Raw genomic sequence first — 21484 nt, 5'->3', positions numbered from 1 at the left:
CTGGCTGCTGCCTTTTGTTCATAAAAATATGTTATATTCCCATTAAAATGGTTGATGGTTTTGTTTTTTGTTTTCCAGTTATGAAAAACCTCCTCCTGGGCTTATCGAGGTTAGTGTGAAGTTTGTACTCTTGGTTATTCCACTAGACATACTTACAGACTCAGTAACTTGTTATGAAAAATGGTTGCATGACATTTAAATACCCTTTTATGAAAAGTCTGTTTCTTTCCTGCAGATGACTGAGGAGTCATAATTTTTAGTGTTGTCACAAACCTCTGCCTTTGTGGAAATTTCATCAGCCATGTTTCCCTTCCCTGAGGAACTAATGCAGGCCCACATGGGTTCCTTGGCCATGGCCCCCTTCTCTCTGACTGGAGACAGCATCTTTAAGCTCAGCTGCCTCCTTTTCTTGTCAGCCTTGCTTGGCTCAGCCCCTCGGTCCATCCTGTGTTGGTTTCTTGAGTATCAGCAGCTCAGAGAGCAGTAAAGTCCGAGGAGACCCGACAGCTCATCCAGTCCCGCTCCCCGGTGCAGGTATCCTTCCTGCAGCTCCCTGGCCACAGCACCAGGGTGTGTGCGCACGAGGGAGACTTAGAGTGCCAGGCCACAGCAAAGAAAACTTGCTGTTTCATAACTCTCAATGAAGAAAGATTCTTTGCCAAGCGCAGTGGCACATGCCTATAATCCCAGCACTTTGGGAGGCTGAGGCAGGTGGACCACCTGAGGTCAGGAGTTCAAAATCAGCCTGGGCAACATGGCAAAACACTGTCTCTATTAAAAATACAAAAAAAAAAAAAAAATTAGCTGGACGTGGTAGTACACATCTGTAATTCCAGCTACTCAGAAGTCTAAGGCACAAGAATCTCTTGAACCTGGGAGGTGGAGGTTGCAGTGGACCAACATTGCACTGCTGCACTCCAGCCTGGATAACAGAGCAAGACTCTGTCTCAAAAAAAAAAAAAAAAAATTCTTAAAAACCGTCCTTCTATTGAAGTTTAATATTCATAGAAACTTGGAAAAAATTACAGCATGCTTGTGACTGTAAAATATGACAGGGGCCTTCAGGGTATAATAAGCTATTCTAGCCTAACATGCCCTTTCTGTTATTCCAGGAACCCTGGTTTACTTTAATTCATATATCTTACTTCATTCTACATTTTGAGGTAGTGAAACCTTTTTTAAAAAAACCTTAGAATCTAATTTACATCAAAATTTGGAGCTCACCAGTCATTGCTATATAAGGACAGATTTTTTTCTGCTTCACCAGTAACTTCTCTAAGAACAGCTACACTGTTTTTGGTATAGTTCTTCTGGTACATTTGTTTCCTGTTTTTTTGATCAAGTGTAACTGTCTTTCTTTCTAGTTTTGAGGGGTAATTAAGATGACGTTGGCACCCACAGCCCAGGAAAAAGCCAGATGAGGGTGACTCCAAGGGAAGTAGGAGAGAATCCCAGCGCTCTCTTGCCATGCTGTTTACACCTTGTTCCCTTTGTTTAGGAAGATGAGGTTAAGCCAGAAGATTGCATACCAGGTGTACCAGGCAATGAACATGCCAGGGAATTTCTGGCTCATGCGCCAACTAAAGGACTTTGGATGCCACTGGGGAAAGAAGTCAGAGTTATGCAGTGTGAGTGTGGGAGAGTTTCCCTAATCCATGCAACTTACACACCGCAATTTACAAAGCATGTTTACTTCTTTTATTTAACTTGTTCTCACCACAGCCCTCTTATAGCCACGGCATGTTCTCCGTCTTCTAGATGAGGACACAGATGTGTGCATGTCAGTAAGTGGTCCCAGAGAAGATGTAGAGCAAAGCTTTGACTGTAGAGTTCCTGATTCCAAGTCCAGCAGTCTTTACTCAGGACTGTCACTGCCTTGGGAGTAAACTCTTTGGTATTATTCCTGTAATAGAAAGGACTTTCTGTGGTGGAAATGCCATGGGAGTGAGGGATGCATTAGAGGACGGGTCTTTTTGGGTCTTGCCTCTGTTGCGTGCTCTCTATCAGTGGTGCTTTGTCCATGTAACTGAGAGAAGCTACCATGGGAGGATGGGTCTACACAGGTAGAACTCTCTGTGCACATGCCCTGCCCCTCCATAGCAGTTAACGCATTCGAGAGGGTATGAAATCACTCTTCCATTGGGAGGCTGAGGCGGGTGGATCATGAGGTCAGGAGATCGAGACCATCCTGGCCAACATGATGAAATCCCGTCTCTACCAAAAATACAAAAATTAGCTGGGCATGGTGGTGCGTGACTGTAATCCCAGCTACTCAGGAGGCTGAGGCAGGAGAATTGCTTGAACCAGGGAGTCAGAGGTGGCAGTGAATTGAGATCACACCACTGCACTCCAGCCTGAAGACAGAGTGAGACTCCGTCTTGAAGGAAAAAAAAAATCACTCTTCCAAATAGTTGAGCTTTTTAAGTTGGTTGTTTTGATGTTTATCTCCACATCTTAACCTCATAGTTGCATTGTTGCTCCATGATTTTTCAGGTTTGGCCATTTTCTGTTGCCTCTGTCCAGTGGAAGATGAGTATGTAATTCTATCTCCTGCTCTCACCACACATGTGTACCCTTCTATATCTCATTTTCCCAGTAATTATTGTATCATAAACTTAGTAACATAAGTCTTTGGTATTTACTATGATTATGACCAGAGGTGAGCTGTATCTTGCGAAATGTGTCCACTCAAAATGTGTCCTGTATTTATTGTTTTTCAGCTTTTGTTATTATTATTATTGTTTTTCCTTTCATGTACTGATCTCTAATTCAACCTCAACATTTTTCCAAGCTTCAAACTTAAGACCTTCAATGCATATACTTGAGATGTTCTGTCAATTTCATCTTACTGAAGGTGGCTACTTCCATGCTTATCATCCAGGCATCTCCCTTGACCAATATATGATGGACTGAATGTTTAGGTTCTCCCCATAATTTGAATGATGAAGCCTCATCTCTAATGTGATGACATTTGGAGATGGGGCCTTGTGAATTAATTAAGGTTAAATGAGATCATGAGGTTAGGGCCCTCATGACATGATACCTTTCAAAGAAGAAGTACTGGAGATCACTCTCTCTCGGGCAGGCCCAGGCTCATATACGCATTCTCGCTCTCGCTGTCACTCTGTCCTGTCCTACCCCCACCCCCTTGTGCCATGTGAAGAAAAAGTAAGAGGGCTGCCGTCTCAAGTTAGGAAGAAAGCTGTCACCACAGACCTACCTTGCTGGGACGTGGAACTCAGATTCCAACCCTCCAGAGCTGAGAAAATCAATTTCTGTTGTTTAGGCCACCCGGCACACAGCATTGTTATTATGTCAGCCCAGGTTGAATAAGACACCATCATTCTGCAGGTTCCTTTAGCCTCTCTCTTGTGTTGGATCACCCATTTTCCTGTATCTGGAATGTTCTTTGTTACTATATTCTGTTCTTATGGTGTAATGAATCCTAGGGCAATTTCCTTCCAAATGGGTTTATAGGAGGTAGATTTTTTTTTTTTTTTTTTGAGACAGGGTCTTGCTCTGTTGCCCAGCCTGGAGTGCTGTGGTACCATCTTGGTTCACTGCAGCCTCGACCTCCTAGACTCAAGTGATCATCCCATTTCTCATCCTCCCAAGTAGCTAGTACTTACAGGCATGCACCACCACGCCTGGCTAATTTTTTTTTTTTTTTTTTTTGAGATGGAGTTTCACTGTTGTCGCCCAGGCTGGAGTGCAATGGCGCGATCTCGGCTCCCTTCATCCTCCGCCTCCCAGGTTCAAGCGATTCTCCTGTCTCAGCCTCCCAAGTAGCTGGGACTACCAGTGTGCGCCACCACACCCAGCTAATTTTTGTATTTGTTGTAGAAACGGGGTTTCACCATGTTGCCCAGGCTGGTCTCAAACTCCTAGGCTCAAGCAATCCACCCACCTCAGCCTCCCAAAGTGCTGGGATTACAGGCATGAGCCACCATGTCCAGCCCCTGGAATTTTCATTTTATGTTTTTTAATTTGCCAGGATATCAAATTCTAAGTTAAAAGTTAGCTTCCTTTAGATTTTGAAGGCATTGCTTCATTTTCTTGATTTTCTAGAACAGCTATTGGGACGTCCAAAGTAATTCCAATTTTTGATCTTTTCATAAGGCCTTTATTATTGCTTTGTTTTTTATTTTTCTTCTCTGGAAGTTTATAGCATCTTCTCATTCCTGGTGTTCTAAAATTTCACAATGGTGAGCCCTTTCAATCTGAAATGTAGGTCTCAATTTTACAAATTTTAAAAATTCTTTCCTCACCTCTGTGTCTGCAGTTCTATTCTTCAGATAGGTACTATCCTTACAGCAGTTAGCCCTGTTCAGGGTAGCAGGGACTACACAAGGGTGTTCTTTTTAGGGATCAACAATTATTAATTAGGGTCATTTTAGAGAGTGGCTGCCACAGTATTCTTGTTTTTTAGTGAGAGATAAAAAGTTGATTGGTAGCCCTAAGTGCCTGAGTAGGGCTTGTTGATCCCCCATTGCAGGGTGATTTTCTAGGTAATTGGTTGGGGAACATCTGAGTTCAGTTATCTATTGGTTTTTCTTCTTTGAGTGGCTTGTATTTTCCCAGAGAAGGTTCACACATGGAAGGGAAAGCCATTCTGTGAGTGTTCTGGGAGCTGAGTGGAGGGAGTCTGGGAAATCTGTCATTGGTTTTCCATTCATTCGTATGATCCTCTGTGTCTATTGCCACAACTTCCTTGAGATCCACCTGACGTCTCCGTGGCCAGAGACCCTTTGTTATACCTTTTCCACATACTAAACAAACTTCTGCCCAGACCAAGGAGAACTGCCTATGGACATTTAACCAATCCTCCTTATTTTAACTGCCCCTTCACCTCCAGAGGTATCTGGTGCTGCCAATTGCTGAGCTTTGGAGGTTCTGCAAGTAGAAACTGAATCAGTTCTCAGATTCTACCCTCTGCTGCCTTAAACTTTAGTTTTCTGGGATCTGCTTTTCTTTTATTATTCATCTATCCGCATTATAACATCCCACATTTTTTTTATGTGACTGTTTTATGGTTTCCCAGTCCTTCTGTGTTTATGGCTTCTTAAAAAATGTTTTTTTGTGATTTTGGATGCCCTCAAAATCACCCTTAAATAAATGTGTAATGCAGTGACATTTAGTAACTACCAAGTGTGTGCAACCATCATCATAAATAAGTGTTAGAACATTTTCATCCCTACCCCTCACCTTAAGATCTCTCAACCCATTTCCAGTTCATACCCATTGATAGCCCTAGGCAACAATTAATCTACTCTCTTAGTGAATTTGGCTTTTCTGGACATATATAAGTGATCTGACTCTTTTCATTTAGCGTGTTTTTGAGGTCCAGCAATGGCATCATTTATTATTTCCTTATTCTGCTTATCTTTGGTCTGGGTTACTCTTTTTCCTGATTTTTATGATAAAGACCTAGATTATTGATTGAGACCTTTCTTCTATTATAAGAATTAGAAGCTATAAATTTTCTTTTAACCACTACTTTATCGGCATTGTGTAAATTTTGATATGTTGTGTTTTCTTTGCTTGTTTGTTTGTTTGTTTGTTTGAGATGGAGTTTTGCTCTAGTTGCCCAGGCTGGAGTACAATGGCACGATCTCGGCTCACCGCAAGCTCCGCCTCCCAGGTTCAAGCGATTCTCCTGCCTCAGCCTTCCCAAGTAGCTGGGATTACAGGCATGGACCACTATGCCTGGCTAATTTTGTATTTTTAGTAGAGACAGGGTTTCTACATGTTGGTCAGTCTGGTCTTGAACTCCCAACCTCAGGTGGTCCGCCCGCCTCAGCCTTCCAAAGTGCTGGGATTACAGGCGTGAGCCACCGCGCCAGCCTGTTGTGTTTTAATTTTCTAACATCCCCTTTGACTCGTGGATTGGTTACACTTGTGTTATTCAGTCTCTACATATTGGATTCTTCAAATTTCCTTATATTGTTGCTTTGTAATTTGAGTCCATCCTAGTTGGAGAATATACTCTGCATGGTTTAAATCCTTTTAATTATATTAATTCTTGTTTTATGGCCTAATATAGAGTCTCTGGATAATGTTCCATGTTGACTTCAAAAAGTGTTTACTCTATTGTTGGGTGGTAGAGTGTTTCATAAATATCTGTTAGGTTCAGTTGATTTATATTATTGCTTAAGTCTTATAATTCATTGCTGATCTTCTCTCTAGTTGTTGTATCCATTATTGAATGGAAAGTATTGAAATCTGTATTATTGTTACATTGTTCTTTTTTTTTTTTTTTTTTTGAGATGGCGTCTTGCTCTGTTGCCCAGGATAGAGTGCAGTGGTGTGATCTCCACTCACTGCAAGCTCTGCTTCCCAGGTTCACACCATTCTCCTGCCTCAGCCTCTGAGTAGCTGGGACTACAGGCACCCGCCACCACGTCCGGCTAATTTTTTGTGTGTACTTTTAATAGAGACAGGGTTTCATCGTGTTAGCCAGGATGGTCTCCATCTCCTGAACTCGTGATCCCTGGGACTTATCCTCCCAAAGTCCTGGGATTACAGGTGTGAGCCACCGTGCCCGGCCTATTGTTACATTGTTCTATTTTCCCCTTCAATTCTGTCAGTTTGTGTCTCAACTATCTGGCCCTCTTTTGCTAGGTTACATACATACTTATAAATGTTGTATCTTCTTGATAGATTGACCCTTTTATCAATACAAAATGTCCTTCTTTGTCTCTCTTAACAGTTTTTGTCTTATGGTGTATTTTGTCTGAAATTATTGGAGCAGCTTTAGTTCCCTTTGGGTAACTGCAGCATATATTCCCGTTCCATCCTTTTACTGCCAACCTAATTGTGTCTTTAAATCTACAGTGTGTCACTTATATCCCGCGCTTGGATAGCATTTTTCCTTTTTTTTTTTTTTTTTTTTTTTTTTGAGACAGGGCCTCTCTGCTGCCCAGGGTGGAGTGCAGTGGCACAATCACAGCGCACTGCAGCCTAGACCACCTAGGCTCAAGCAATCCTCCCACCTCAGCCTTCTGAGTAGCTGGAACCACAGGGGCCAGCCATCATGCCTGGCTAAGTTTTAAAAATTTTTTGTAGAGACGGGGTCTCATCTTGTTGCCCAGGCTATTCGCAAACTCCTGGGCTCAAGCAGTCCTCCTGCCTTGACCTCCCAAAGTGTTAGGATTACAGGCATGAGCCACGGCACCTGGTGGATAACATTTTTATCCATTCTATAAATCTCTGCCTTTTGACTGAAGTGTTTAATCCATTTGCATATAATGTAATTACTGTTAAGGTAATTACAAACCTATGCACACATTTTTGATTTTACCAATTTTAGTGTTAATTAGAAAAGTGGTTCTCCCACTTTGATATTTCTACAAATAAGCAGTAAATATTTTAAAATTCAGGTTATGTGTCTGTATCAGGCCCAACCCAGAAATACTGAATATCCAGTATTTGAATATCCAAAATACTGAATACTGAATATTCAATATTTCTGGGTTGGGTCCTACACCCTGCTTTTCTAACAACCTTCCTCATATTGTTGAATTTGCTGGTCCACGGACCACGCTTTGAATAGCTGGGATCATCTTTCCATAATAAAAGGATTTTGAGCGGAAATGGTATCTTCTGGATATCTATACATCAATCCTTGTTCCATGGCATTTCACATCCTTTCAGCTTTGCCATAAAGGCAGATATTAGTTCGAAAGAGTGTAGTCCTTCTTTCCCAAACTTTAAATGGTGAGGGAGATAAGGATAGGGATAGCTCACAGGCTATCAATAGAAATCCACAAACTTAGGCCTGGCACGGTGGCTCACACCTGTAATCCCAGCACTTTGGAAGCCTGAGGCAGACTGATCACAAAGTCAGGAGTTCGAGACCAGCCTGGCTAACACGACGAAACCCTGTCTCTACCAAAAATATAAAAAATGAGCCGGGTGTGGTGGCATGCATCTATAATCCCAGCTACTCAGGAGGCTGAGGCAGGAGAATTGCTTGAACCCAGGAGGCGGAGGTTGCAGTGAGCCGAGATCGCGCCACTACACTCCAGCCTGGGCAACAGAGCAAGACTCTGTCTCAAGAAAATAAAAAAAAAGAAAAGAAAATCCACAAACTTTATTTTTTTTCAGTGGTTTCCTGCATTCAATCCTCAAATAAAAATAAAAAGGGAAAAACTTTTCTTGCCCTGTCACTGCGTGTGTTCTGTAGTTGCCAGCATAGAGCAAAACTTGGCTGAACTTACTTAAATCCCTCTTCATGCTTCCTGACCAACTTGCTTAGAATTGCTGAATACTCAAACACAGGGTCTCATTCACCATTCCCATACGATGTCCTGATTTATACCACATCCAGTTGGTGCTGAGAGAATATGAACAGGTGAGAGAAGTAACAAGGATCTCATCCATTCTTGCTTTGCTCACCACTTCCTTTTTCTCAGATGTCAATGCCTGATGCCAGGTCCACTCATTGAAATTCCATAAAGACTGGAATTTGTTGCCTTGGAGCATGTATATACATTCTCTTGTTACTATCCTTCCAGTTCCTCATCAGGACCTTCTGTTGCTTCTAATAGTTAACCTCTTTAAATAGGACAGTTTCCCTCTTCTGCAAGTAAAGTTGCAGTAGGGTTCTGATGACATTAACATTTTAAGAGAACTTGTGATTTTGTTTACTTGAAAGTTAGGGATGTGAACAGAGGTCGACTCAACCTGAGAAAGAAGCTGCCTTAGCCTTCCCAAGTAGCTGGGATTACAGGCATGGACCACTATGCCTGGCTAATTTTGTATTTTTAGTAGAGACAGGGTTTCTACATGTTGGTCAGTCTAGTGACTAAATTTATAAATGAGATTCAGAGCCACTTGATTAATAGAAGATATATACTTTGAAAAATACAGTGAGACACACTGAAAAAAAATTCACCTTTTGCAGTACTTTTCATTGGATTGCTTCATAATTTCTTGGTGTTGGAAAATTAATTCCTAAAGCAACAAGATTAAAGGATGCTTGGGTAAGCAATTAGTTTACCTGTCTTTTCTGGGACCTTACATGGTTCATCCATGATTGCATTTTCTTTTAGAATTGGAGTTTAATGAATAAAAACTTTAATATAATCTCTAAGCAATTAGTTTACCTATCTCAAAAAACTATAAGCAATTAGTTTACCTGTCTTTTCTGGGACCTTACATGGTTCATCCATGATTGCATTTTCTTTTAGAATTGGAGTTTAATGAATAAAAACTCTAATATAATCTACTGATTCTTTATCTCACTTAGGTGAAACACTCTTATCTTGCAGAAATATTTCCCCTTTGCTTGGCTTTTAGGTTGACATTGCAAACGGTATGGTCACCAAACAGGCTACAAAGAATGCCCTTTCTTTATCAAAGACAACCAAAAGTTAGAACAGTTCAGAGTAGTAAGTAAAACCATACAATGTCATTTTACCTTAATCAGAGATGGTGAATCTTAATTAATCCGATAGTCACCAGCGAACTGAATGTTCACATAAAGTACATTCCCAGAAGCCTTTTGGCCAAGATATCTGCTGTTAACCATTTGTGAGACAAATTTAGCTCTTCAAGAAAAAACTAACATTTATAAAAGTGTTCTTTGTTTATACATTGGGTCAGTGATTCTTTTTCTGAAGAAGACTTTGTTCCCTATTCAACTCCCCTTTTTAACATTTATTATATAAAAAGTCATGTCTCATAACTAAAATCAGAGTTTTAGTTTCCCAGACTTTTTTTTTTTTTTTGAGATGGAGTCTCGCTCTGTCACCCAGGCGGCTGGAGTGCAGTGGCGCGATCTCGGCTCACTGCAAGCTCCGCCTCCCAGGTTCACGCCATTCTCCTGCCTCAGCCTCCCGTGTAGCTGGGACTACAGGCACCCACCACCGCGCCTGGCTAATTTTTTGTATTTTTAGTAGAGGCGGGGTTTCACCATGGTCTCGATCTCCTGACCCCGTGATCCACCGCCTTGGCCTCCCAAAGTGCTGGGATTACAGGCGTGAGCCTCTGCGCCCGGCCTAGTTTCTCAGCCTTTAAAGAGTAGATGTCTGTCTATTACAAGCTAGAATTGTGTATATTTCCTCTTAAATGACAGACAGATCTATCATTAGCATGATCTATCAATCATTCTCCACTTTAACATAGAGTCACCTCCCAGAGGTGTTAATTCACTGTTCAGTAACCACTTCTGCCAAGTGAAATATGCTGCCTTGTGGCTCTACTGGAGTGATCAGCATACAGTTGTCCCTTGGTATCCATGGGGAATTGGATCCCAGTATCCCCTGGGATACCAAAATCTGCAGGTGCTCAAAGTCCCTCAAATAAAATGGTATAGGCTGGGTGCAGTGGCTCACGCCTGTAATTCCAGCAGTTTGGGAGGCCTAGGCAGGTGGATCACCTGAGGTCAGGAGTTTGAGACTAGCCTGACCAACATGGTGAAACCCCAGCTCTACTAAATATACAAAATTAGGCTGGACACAGTGGCTCACGCCTGTAATGTTAGCACTTTGGGAGTCTGAGGTGGGCAGATCACCTGAGGTCAGGAGTTCAAGACAGCCTAGCCAACACAGTGAAACCCTGTCTCTACTGAAAATACCAAAATTAGCTGGGTGGGGTGGTGGGCACCTGTAATCCCAGCTACTTGGATGACTGAGGCAGGAGAATCGCTTGAATCTAGGAGGTGGAGGTTGCAGTGAGCTGAGATCACACCGCTGCACTGCAGCCTAGGCGACAGAGTATGACTCTGTCTCAAAAAAATAAAAATACAAAAATCAGCCAGGCATGGTAGCACATGCCTGCCATCCCAGCTACTTGGGAGGCTGAGGCACGAGAATCACTTGAACATGGGAGGCAGAGGTTGCAGTGAGCCAAGATCATGCCACTGTACTCCAGCCTGGGTGTCAAAGTGAGATTTTGTCAAATAAAATAAATAAAATAGCATATAAGCTGTGCACACATTCCTGTATACTTTAATCATCTCTAGAGTACCTATAATACTGAGTAAATTGTTGTTACACTGTATTGCTTAAGGAATAATGACAAGAAAAAAGAGTCTGAACATGTGCAGTACAGACAAATCCGTCCTTTTTTTTTTTTTCCAAATATTTTCGATCCTTGGTTGAATCTGGACGTGTAACTCTTCAGGATACAAGGGCCAGCTATATATGAAACTGAAGTCAACAGACGTTCTTTTAACATTGTAAGGCATTTAAAGTTTTGTGTTTTTGTCTTAATCTGAAAAACAATTATTCTAGATCAAACACTTTTAGGTGAAATGTCAGTTTTACAGATAGTATAAAACAAAGCTTGTTGATAAATCTAAAAAATTTAGCATAGTTCTTTTTGACTCAGAAATTCAACTTCTAAGAATTTACCCTAAGGATGTAACAGAACATCAATTTATACAACTCTATAAGCATAATGTTCATAATTGTGAATTTTTTTTTTTTAATTTTTTTTTTTTTTTTTTTTTGAGACAGAGTCTCGCTCTGTCGCCCAGGCTGGAGTGCAGTGGCCGGATCTCAGCTCACTGCAAGCTCCGCCTCCCGGGTTTACGCCATTCTCCTGCCTCAGCCTCCCGAGTAGCTGGGACTACAGGCGCCTACCACCTCACCCGGCTAGTTTTTTTGTGTGTATTTTTTAGTAGAGACGGGGTTTCACCGTGTTCGCCAGGATGGTCTCGATCTCCTGACCTCGTGATCCGCCCGTCTTGGCCTCCCAAAGTGCTGGGATTACAGGCTTGAGCCACCACGCCCGGCCTAATTTTATTTTTTGAAACAGGGTTTTGCTCTTGCTGCCTAGGCTAGAGTGCAGTGGTGTGATCTTGGCTCACTGCAACCTCTGCCTTTCGGTTTCAAGCAATTCTCCTGCCTCAGCCTCCCAAGTACCTGGGATTACAGGTGCCTGCCACCACACCCAGCTAATTTTTGTATTTTTAGTAGAGATGGGGTTTCACCATGTTGGTCAGGCTGGTCTCGAACCGCTGACCTCGTGATCCACCCGCCTCGGTCTCCCAAAGTGCTGGGATTACAGGCATGAGCCACTGATCCCCACCCATAATTGTGAATTTTAAGTCATTTTTCAATTATAGAATATAAGAATACAGTTTATTTGCCTTATTAAGCAAAATGAAGACCTCATAGTAAGGCTTTTACCACCAAGTCCAATCTTGACTTCCTCCTGAGAGTGGCTTTGCAGCAAATAGCTTGATGTGTTTATTTCCAGACTTCTTTGGGATATGTTTTTTTTTTTGAGACGGAGTCTTCCTCTGTCGCCCAGGCTGGAGTTCAGAGGCGCGATCTTGGCTCACTGAAACATCTGCCTCCCGGGTTCACACCATTCTCCTGCCTCAGTCTCCTAAGTAGCTAGGACTACAGTCGCCGGGCACCACGCCCAGCTAATTTTTTGTATTTTTAGTAGAGACAGGGTTTCACCGTGTTAGCCAGGATAGTGTCTCGATCTCCTGACCTCGTGATCCACCTCCCAGTCTCCCAAAGTGCTTGGATTACAGGTGTGAGCCACTGTGCCCGACCTGTAACATGTATTTTTGAGTACTTATAAATGATCATTCCTATGTATCATTGAGCAACTCCTTTGTTTTGCTTAATACTAACTTTTGGTCATCTAACCCAATAGAACAAAGAGAATTACCTCAGTATTTCTAAACTTGAATACTGTTTTATAGTATGACTCTTCCAGTTTATGCAGTTATTTCCTCATGAAGAATATTATTTCGTGTATTTTCTCATTAGGAAATCCTTTTTATAGCCTTAGCGAGTTATCAATAATGCGACCCTTAAAAGGATTGAAAGATGTTGAGCATACGACTGCATCAAACAGTAAAAAAAGGAAAAAAAAACTGTTTTCTGTAACATAGGGGTTTCATTTTATTTAACTTGTGGTCCATGAAGCCTAACCAAACCTTAACCTTCTCTGTCCCTAAAGGCACATGAGGATTTCATGTATGACATCATACAAGACAATAAACAATATGAAAAGGATGTAAGGTGAGATTGTCCTGTTGATGATATCTACTTAGAAGTTTTAAATTCTACAAAGTTGGAAAAAAAACATTCTAGCACTAGGAGAGTGATATAGTAAACATGGTACTTCATTTGTGAAATGTTTATTGGGTAGGAGTCATGGCTGACAAGACCAGTGTTGGGGAATGAGCAGGCCATCCTCTTCCTACTTGGGTTGGCTTAAAGCTGTAGGCTTGGTCCAGCTTTCTGACCACTGCGGTTGATATTAGCAACCCCTGTTGTGCTGTCTACTGGCATGGTACAATTGGTACTTTCATGTAATTCAGTTTATCTCCTCCAGCATCTTTAAGGATCTGAGCTTTTGTTAAAAATTACACCTAGACAAGATTAGAGAGTGAAAAATTGGGAGAGTTTGTTTTCTCAAACTGGTTACATTAAATTATGATTGTTGAGGATGTAGATTATCTATTAGGAAACTGAGCAGTTGGGGGAATGGTTTAGTAAAGTGTGTATCTGTTAGAAATTGTAATTGTAAGTACTGTGGAAACCTACAGAAATGACTAGGACAAGGAAAAGAATACAAAAATGGCTTGTACAACGGTTACAGTCACATAAAAATAAGCATTCAGGTAGAGAAGAATGGAGAAAACAGGTAAAAATAAAAATAATCACTGTCTTTGTGATGTGGCTATTCATGTTCCTTCTATACTGCTTTTGAATGACATACTTAAGAAACTTTCCAATTAAAGCAAAAACTCACTGTTTGATCAATTTTGAATGTTTAGGATACGGCAGTTAAAACAGTTACTGGAGGATTCTACCTCAGATGAAGATGGGAGCAGCTCCAGTTCCTCTGAAGATAAAGAGAAACACAAGAAAAAGAAGAGGAAAGAAAAGCATAAGAAAAGGAAGAAAGAAAAGAAAAAGAAGAAAAAACGGAAGCACAAATCTTCCAAGTCAAATGAGAGTTCCGACTCAGAGTGACAAGGATGTGACTTGTTCAACGTTCTCTTCTCAAGAATCAAACACTGTGGCCAAGGAACAGAGGAAGATGCAGTCAGAGAAAGTAGCAGGATAGAGACACAGAGAGGAGGATACGTGGGTCACAGCAGTGAGCTCCCACCCGCCTTCCAGTGAAGATGTGACTCCAGGAGAGGGAGTGTCTCCTTCCAGGTGCTAGCTCTGGACAGCGGCTGATTTTAGGCAGGACAGTTTCTTCGGTGTTGTCCTCCCTGCTGGTCACATGAGTTTACGATTCCTTTGAAATGTCTCCCGCAGGGTGGCAGGACTGGGAGAATCTTTGAGGCGTTTCTTCCAGGCCCTCCCACAGCTTGTGCCCTCCACAGTGTGGAATTGAACACCTGGCCTCATGTGATCCTTCCACCTTGGCCTCCCAAAGCATTGGGATAACAGGTGAGAGCCACTGCTTGGCTAAAAGTGCACATTTATATTCATCTGACATGATTTATTGATTTGGGGGCTAGGGAGTTCTTAAAATAACAATAAAAAATCTTGTCTGGCTAGCATTCTACTTAACTTGCTTTCTACTGCCAGAGTCCCGTGATTTTCACAGAGTGACTCAGAAAAGGTTTAGGAATACAGGGGGATTTCTATACTGGGTCAGGTATCCACATCCCAAAATCCATCCCTCCCTTTCTTCCTCTTCCTGTTGCCTGACCACAGCCCATCTGTGCTCTTGTAGCTGAGACTAGGCCACAGTAGAGGCATCTCAGGAGGCCAGGGTGTGTCTGCAGCTGGAGGAGAGGAAGTCTGTCCTTTGCTGAGCCAAAGTGAAGCTGGATCTTGCTCATAGGCAAGTGTGTTCCTCTGTGGCCAACACTGGACTCTTGCTGCTTTAGGCACTCAGTCAGGGTCCCAGAAACTGCCATTTTCTGCCACTTTTCATGGAGATTGCACCTTTTTAAGATTGCACCTCTTTAAGGAACAGCCAAGCCAGGCCCAGACTGACCCTTCTTCAAGTCTCATCAGTCAATGCTCCTGTTCATGGCCTTGGAATACCACCTCAGGAAAACAATCGGTTGAGATTGGAATGGCCAGGACTTATTATTTCTGAAAACTGTAAGGCCAGTGGATTCAGCCTTGCCTTACACTTATCCTTGTCATCATTGCTCAGCACGCAGAACACAGGCCATCTGTCCTCTGCCATATGCTCAGCATTTCCCACCCAGGTACAGCCGGTCCTCTTCTTCCAGGAATTGGCTACTGTCCCTCCGCAATCCCATTCATGATAAAAGCATTCTTACACAACATGAAAGATGCGGCATCAATGATTCTCAAACCTCCAAGACATCCAAATGAGTAGCGTGCTTACGATGCAGATTCCTGTGCTCGACTCACAAACTTCCAGAATTTTCCATCCCCTAGGTCTGAGGTGAACCTGGGAATCTGCCTTGCTAACAAGTGATGCTGATACGGTGGATTTGGGGACCCCACTTGGAGAACCTGTGCTCTAGATCTCTACCCTCTTACTGAAGCCTTCTTCCACTTCCTGCTTTAACTGGAATCCAGCCGTCCACTCCTGCAGCCCTTGCAAGGGAATTGTCCCTTTCCCCTCACTCTGTTTTTTTCTCCTCTGTTTCTAGCCTAGATTCCAAGGAACATCACTTTGGCCTGTCATCTCCCCTGATCTGTGATGCTTTTGTCCAAGCTTTCCTCAAAGAAGCGTCAATCAAAATCTTCCGCTTTGCTCCTATAGACAGACTACAGAGGAGAAATCCCAGAGCCCCTACAAATCCATCTCCAAACTCAAATGAGAACTGAGCTCAAAAAGCTCACTAGCAAACCAAAAGTGTGCTTGTCACCCACTTAAACTTTCTTTTTCAGACATCTCTTTCAGGTATACATTTTCCATTTCTATCCAGGGAGACAAAATAAGCCCTCAAACCTCCCTTCACTAAGGCGTCATATAATGAATGTCAGACATCCTACTAATATGGTTTGGATGTTTGTCCCCTCCAAATCTCTTGACGAAATGTAATCCCCAGTGTTGGAGATAAGGCCTGGTGGGAGGTGTCTGGATCATGGGGGTGGATCCCTCATGAATGGGTTAGTGCCATCCCCTTGGTGATGAGTCAGTTCACACCAGATCTAGTTGCTTAAGTGTGAGTGGCACCCCTCCCTCCCTCTTTTGCTCTGGCTGTCACTGTTACCGTGTGATATGCTGGCTTCCTCATTGCCTTCCACCGTGACTGTAAACTTCTTGAGGCCTCACCAGAAAAATATTCCAGCACCACACTTCTTGTACTGTTTGCAGAACCTTGAGCCAAGCAAGTGTCTTTTCTTTTTAAATTACCCAGGCTAAAATGGCATCATGATTTCTCCCACTAATCTTCAGGACTGTTAATAGGATGCACTTTACTCCTGTGACTAGATTATGTTACCAGTACAAGGAAAGGGGGACCATCTGGATGTTCCTAATCAAATCATGAGAACCCTTTGGAGCTCGAGTTGTCCCTGGCTGATAACCAAAGAGAAGGTCAGAGAATCCAAGCCTGTGAAAGATTCCACACATCATTACTGGTTTTAGAGTTGAAGGGGCCACATGGTGAGGGATGCAGCAAACTCTCATCAAAGATTCCTGACTCACAGCCAGCAAGGAAATGGAGCTGTCAGTCCTACAGCTGAAAAGATCTGAATTCTGCCACCCTCAATGATTCTGGATGCATATTCTTCCCCAGAGCCTCCAGATGGAAGCCCACCTCTGCCGACACCTTGGGTTGGGGCTTGTGAGATGCAAGGTCGAGAGCCCAGTTGAGCCTGCTCAGGCTTCTGACCTACACCACCATGAGGTAATCAATGGTGGTGGTTTTGAGCTTTTACGTTTGGAGAAAGTGTTAATGCAGCAACAAACTGATCCAGAAGTTTAATGAGCTTTCTCTCCTCCTCACAGGCCAGTCCATCACCTGTGCTCTGGACCCCACCATCAGCCAGCAGTAGGGGGCAGTGACTGGAGCACTGGCCCTGCATCCAGACAGCCTGGCTTTGAATCCCAGCTTTGCTAGCTGTGGAGTTGCTCCACCTCTCTGTGCCTCCAAGTCCTTGACTAATCATATCTACCTCCCAGACTTCTAGTAAGAATGAGGGGACTTGATATGCGTAAAGCATTTAGAGCAGGGTGTGGCACATCTCAACACTCAGCCGGAGTGTTACCTGCTCCTGATGCTATTGCTGTCACCATCATCTAATCCTCAGGGAGCTTCCTCCTCCTCTGTCCCATGTCATTCACATCTTTAAACTCTTCCTTTCTATTGTGAGGTTGCCCCAGTGTTTAAAAATTGTTTTAGGCCGGGCACGGTCACTCCTGCCTGTAATGTCAACACTTTGGGAGGTCAAGGTGGGTGGATCACTTGAGGTCAAGAGTTCAAGACCAGCCTGGCCAACATGGTGAAACCCCATCTTTACCAAAAATACAAAAGTAGCGGGGCATGGTGACACACCTGTAATCCCAGCTACTTGGGAGGCTGAGGCAAGAGAATCACTTGAACCTGGGAGGCGGAGGTTGCAGTGAGTAGAAATTAATGCCACTGCACTCCAGCCTGGGCAACAGAGCAAGACCCTGCTTCCCCAAACCCTGCCAAAAAAACCCCAATTATTTTAAAATTATAAAATACATGCCCATAAAGAGTTCACAATTCTGAGCCATTGGGGAATAAAAAGTGAAAAGGGAGTCTACTTATGATGCTTTGATACAGTGCTCCAGATCCTGATGAAAATGTATTAGCAGACACACACATGTAAACGTGGGGTTTTTGGTTAGCTTTACATAACTGATAAACACTAGTAATACTGTTCTGTGACTTCATTTCACTCACCATATGTTGGCAATCTTACTGCTCACTACAAGCTTCAAATGGCTACGAAATTCCTTGGTTTGAATATGCCATGATTCGTTTAACCATTAGTCTATTTATCAGAATGCAATTGTTTCCCATTTCTCATTCCTACAAAGAAGACTGAAAATAAAAATATTTTAGTAAATATCTTTGGGTTTTTTTTTTTTTTTTTTTTTGAGACGGAGTCTTGCTCTGTCGCCCAGGCTGGAGTGCAGTGGCATGATCTGAGCTCACTGCAAGCTCCGCCTTCCGGTTCACACCATTCTCCTGCCTCAGCCTCCCAAGTAGCTGGGACTACATGCACCTGCCACCACACCTGGCTAATTTTTTGTACTTTTAGTAGAGACAGGGTTTCACCATGTTGACCAGAACGGTCTTGATCTCTTGACCTTGTGACCTGCCCACCTCGACCTCACAGAGTGCTGGGATTACAGATGTGAGCCACCTCACCCAGCCTTGAGCAAGTATCTTAATGTACGTATGCAAGTATTTCAATAGAATAGTTCACTCATAATGGAATTACATATGTTAGTTTGTAATTCTACAAAATTAGCTTCCAAAAGAGTCTACCAATTTACCCATTCTCTTACAGTATATAAAGTGGCCCATTTCCCGATCCAGCAGCATTTAAACAAGCTCAAGTGTCCCTTAAGAGAAAAAAAAATCCTGAGGCCACGCACAGTGACTCATGCCTGTAATCCCAGCACTTTTGTAGGCCAAGGCGGGAGGACCACTTGAGCCCAGAAGTTTGAGGTTACAGTGAGCTATGATGGCGCCGCTGCACTCCAGCCTGGGCAACAGAGTGAGACCCTGTCTCTGAAAAAAATAAAATCCTCCCTTGATCCAATGTCTCTAGCACTTTTCTCTCGTTTACAGCAGTTTCGTCAACCTTGGACTCATTTATTTTAGGGATTGAATAATTCTAAGTGGTAGGGTTCAATTCTGTGCATTGTAGTGTATTCTGCAGCATCCCTGGCTTGTAACCAGTTGATGCTAGTAGTATATCCTTCAGTGGTAGCAACTACAATTGTCTTTGAATATGCACATGCAAAAGAATACAGTTGGTCCCTTACACTATACACAAAAATCCACTCAAAATGGCTTAAGGACTTAAACTAAAATCTGAAACTGTAAAACTTGTAGGAGAAAACAGGGAAAAGACTACTTGACATTGGCCTTGGCAGTGGCTTCTTGGATTTGACATTGAAGGCACAGGTAACAAAAGCAGAAATAGACAAGTGGGATTGCATCAAACTAAAAAGCTTCTCAGCAAAGGAAACATCAACAAAACGAAAAGGCAATACATGGAAAGGGAGAAAATGTTTGCAAACCATAAATTTAATCATGGATTAATATCTACAAAATATAATAAACTCCTACAACTCAATAGCAAACAACCAGATATCCCATTTATTACAAAAATGGGCAAAGGGCCAGGAGTTCGAGGCTGCAGTGAGAGCCATGATTGCACCACTGCACTCCAGTTGAGGAAACAGACCAAGACCCTGTCTCAAAAAATAAAATTTAAAAAATAGGCAAAGAGCCGGGTGCGGTGCCTTAACACCTGTAATCCCAGAACTTTGGGAGGCTGAGGTGGGTGGATCACCTGAGGTTAGGAGTTTGAGACCAGCCTGAACATTATAGTGAAATCTCATCTTTACTAAGAATACAAAAATTAGCCAGGCATGGTGGCTTGTGCCTTGTAGTCGCAGATACTTAGGAGGCTGAGGCAGGAGAATGGCATGAACCCAGGAGGCAGAGGTTGCAGTGAGCTGAGATCGCGCCACTGCACTCCAGCCTGGGTGACAGAGCGAGACTCCGTCTCAAAAAAATAAAAAAAAGGCAAAGAACTGAATAGACATTGATTCCTAAGAAGAATGACCAGTAGGTATATTCAGAGGTGCTCAACAGCAGTAATCACTAGGCAAATGCAAATCAAAATAGTAAGGAAATGTCACCTCACGTGTGTTAGGATGACTGTTTTTAAAAAAAAAAAAACCAGGCCGGGCATGGTGGCTCACGCCTGTAATCCCAGCACTTTGGGAGGCTGAGGCAGGCGGATCACGAGGTCAGATGGAGACCATCCTGGCTAACACGGTGAAACCCCGTCTCTACTAAGACTACATAAAATTAGCCGGGCGCGGTGGCGGGAGCCTGTAGTCCCAGGTACTCAGGAGGCTGAGGCAGGAGAATAGTGTGAATCCAGGAGGCGAAGGTTTCAGTGAGCCGAGATCGCGCCACTGCACTCCAGCCTAGGCAACAGAGCAAGACTATCTCAAAAAAAAAAAAAAAAAAAAAGGAAAGAAAGAAAACCCAGAAGATTACAAATGTTGGTTAGGACATGAGGAAAGAGCCCTTGGGCACTGTTGATGGGAAAGTAAAGTGGTGTGAGCACTGTGGAAAACAATATAGAAGTTTCTCAAAAAGTTAGAACTACGATATGATCCAGCAATCCCACTTCTGGGTATATCAGAAGGAATTGAAATCAGTCTTGAAGAGATGTTTGCACTCAGGTTAAGTGCAGCTTTATTCACAGTAGCCATGGCATGCAAGCAAACTACACATCCATGATGAGTGAATGGAGAAAGAAAATGTGGTCTATCCATGTATGATGGAATATCCTTCACCTTAAAAATAGAAGAAAATCTAGCCATTTATGACAACATGGATGAACCCAAAGGACATTATATAAAGTGAGATAAGCCAGACACGAAAGGCCAAATACTCCATGATACCACTAACAAGATGAAACTAAAATAGTCAACTACTGAGGCCACAAGTTTTGACACCAGGCTGGGCAATATAGTGAGAACCCATCTCTACAATAAATAAAAGAAAAATTGGCCAGGTGTGTTAGCACATGCCTGTAGTTCCTGTTAACTGGCAAGAAAGCCCTAAGTGGGAATGGCTGAGGCCTTTGTTGTGACTGTCTCACAGCCCAGCTTCTCCCTCTGCCCAGTCACATTCTCTTTGCCCTCTGAGATGTTATTCCCAACAGCACCAATGTGAATTTTCCCACAGTCTCCCTCTCAGAGTCTTGTTCCCACACATGCAACCTGCCACAGGAGTCCAACAGCTTCCAAACATAACCAGACTTTTCATCTAGCCTTTAGGATAAAGGTCCAACTATGGGCAGAACTACAAAGCAGAAGTATCCACTGATTGGCCCCATTCTATTTTTGTGCTTCTTATCCACCTACTGTCAATTTTTCCAACCTTCTAGAGTCCTGACATCTTCCTATTGTAAAGACAGCCCCAGTCCACCGAAGTAACTACTAAGTACTACTAACATTGAGTCAGTTTTTTCCACACTACTTGTACTGGTATTGTACAAGTGTTAAGGCAATCAGATTCAATGGCTTCACACCAACACATTAAGGAAAATTCACTCCCTTTCATCTTGCCATGTAATCTAAGGAAGTAGGAATTGGATGGTTTTAATAGGAAGTGGAATGTCTTTCCAGATCCTACAACAGAAGCAAAGATGTTGGGTCACCTATAATCAAGAAGCCTTCACAAGAACCCCACTATGGTCTTCCTACCCCAACCTTCTGTGATTCTGGCCAACTCATTCCTAATCTCAGCCTCTGCACATCGTGTTGTGTTTGGTGTGGAATGCTGGTGGAAACAGGGACAAGGCCAAATGAGTCCTCTAAGGTTAAGACT

At 42.8% G+C, this 21484-nt stretch overlaps 1 protein-coding gene and 1 long non-coding RNA gene across 3 annotated transcripts in view; one reads left to right on the top strand and one right to left on the bottom strand.

The window, feature by feature from the left end:
• LOC126950111 (uncharacterized) overlaps window positions 1-14172 on the bottom strand; it is a 189675-nt gene extending 175503 nt beyond the window's left edge. Inside the window, exon 1 of the long non-coding RNA XR_007724057.1 lies at window positions 14089-14172. This is a non-coding gene — a long non-coding RNA (uncharacterized LOC126950111). The remainder of the gene's footprint in view (window positions 1-14088) is intronic.
• LOC126950102 (uncharacterized) overlaps window positions 1-14487 on the top strand; it is a 480177-nt gene extending 465690 nt beyond the window's left edge. For both annotated transcript variants that reach the window (XM_050783286.1, XM_050783288.1), the window contains 4 exons: window positions 79-109; window positions 1499-1628; window positions 12928-12989; window positions 13751-14487. In XM_050783286.1, the coding sequence (XP_050639243.1) occupies window positions 79-109; window positions 1499-1628; window positions 12928-12989; window positions 13751-13949 (422 nt within the window). In that variant the 3' untranslated portion in view covers window positions 13950-14487. The remainder of the gene's footprint in view (window positions 1-78; window positions 110-1498; window positions 1629-12927; window positions 12990-13750) is intronic.
• Window positions 14488-21484: the final 6997 nt, after the last annotated feature.

The sequence above is a fragment of the Macaca thibetana genome, chromosome 3 (genome assembly GCF_024542745.1).
Source record: "Macaca thibetana thibetana isolate TM-01 chromosome 3, ASM2454274v1, whole genome shotgun sequence".
Lineage (NCBI taxonomy): Eukaryota > Metazoa > Chordata > Mammalia > Primates > Cercopithecidae > Macaca > Macaca thibetana.
The sequence above is the reverse complement of the archived record's forward strand: the minus strand, read 5'-3'. Positions and strand labels throughout refer to the sequence as shown.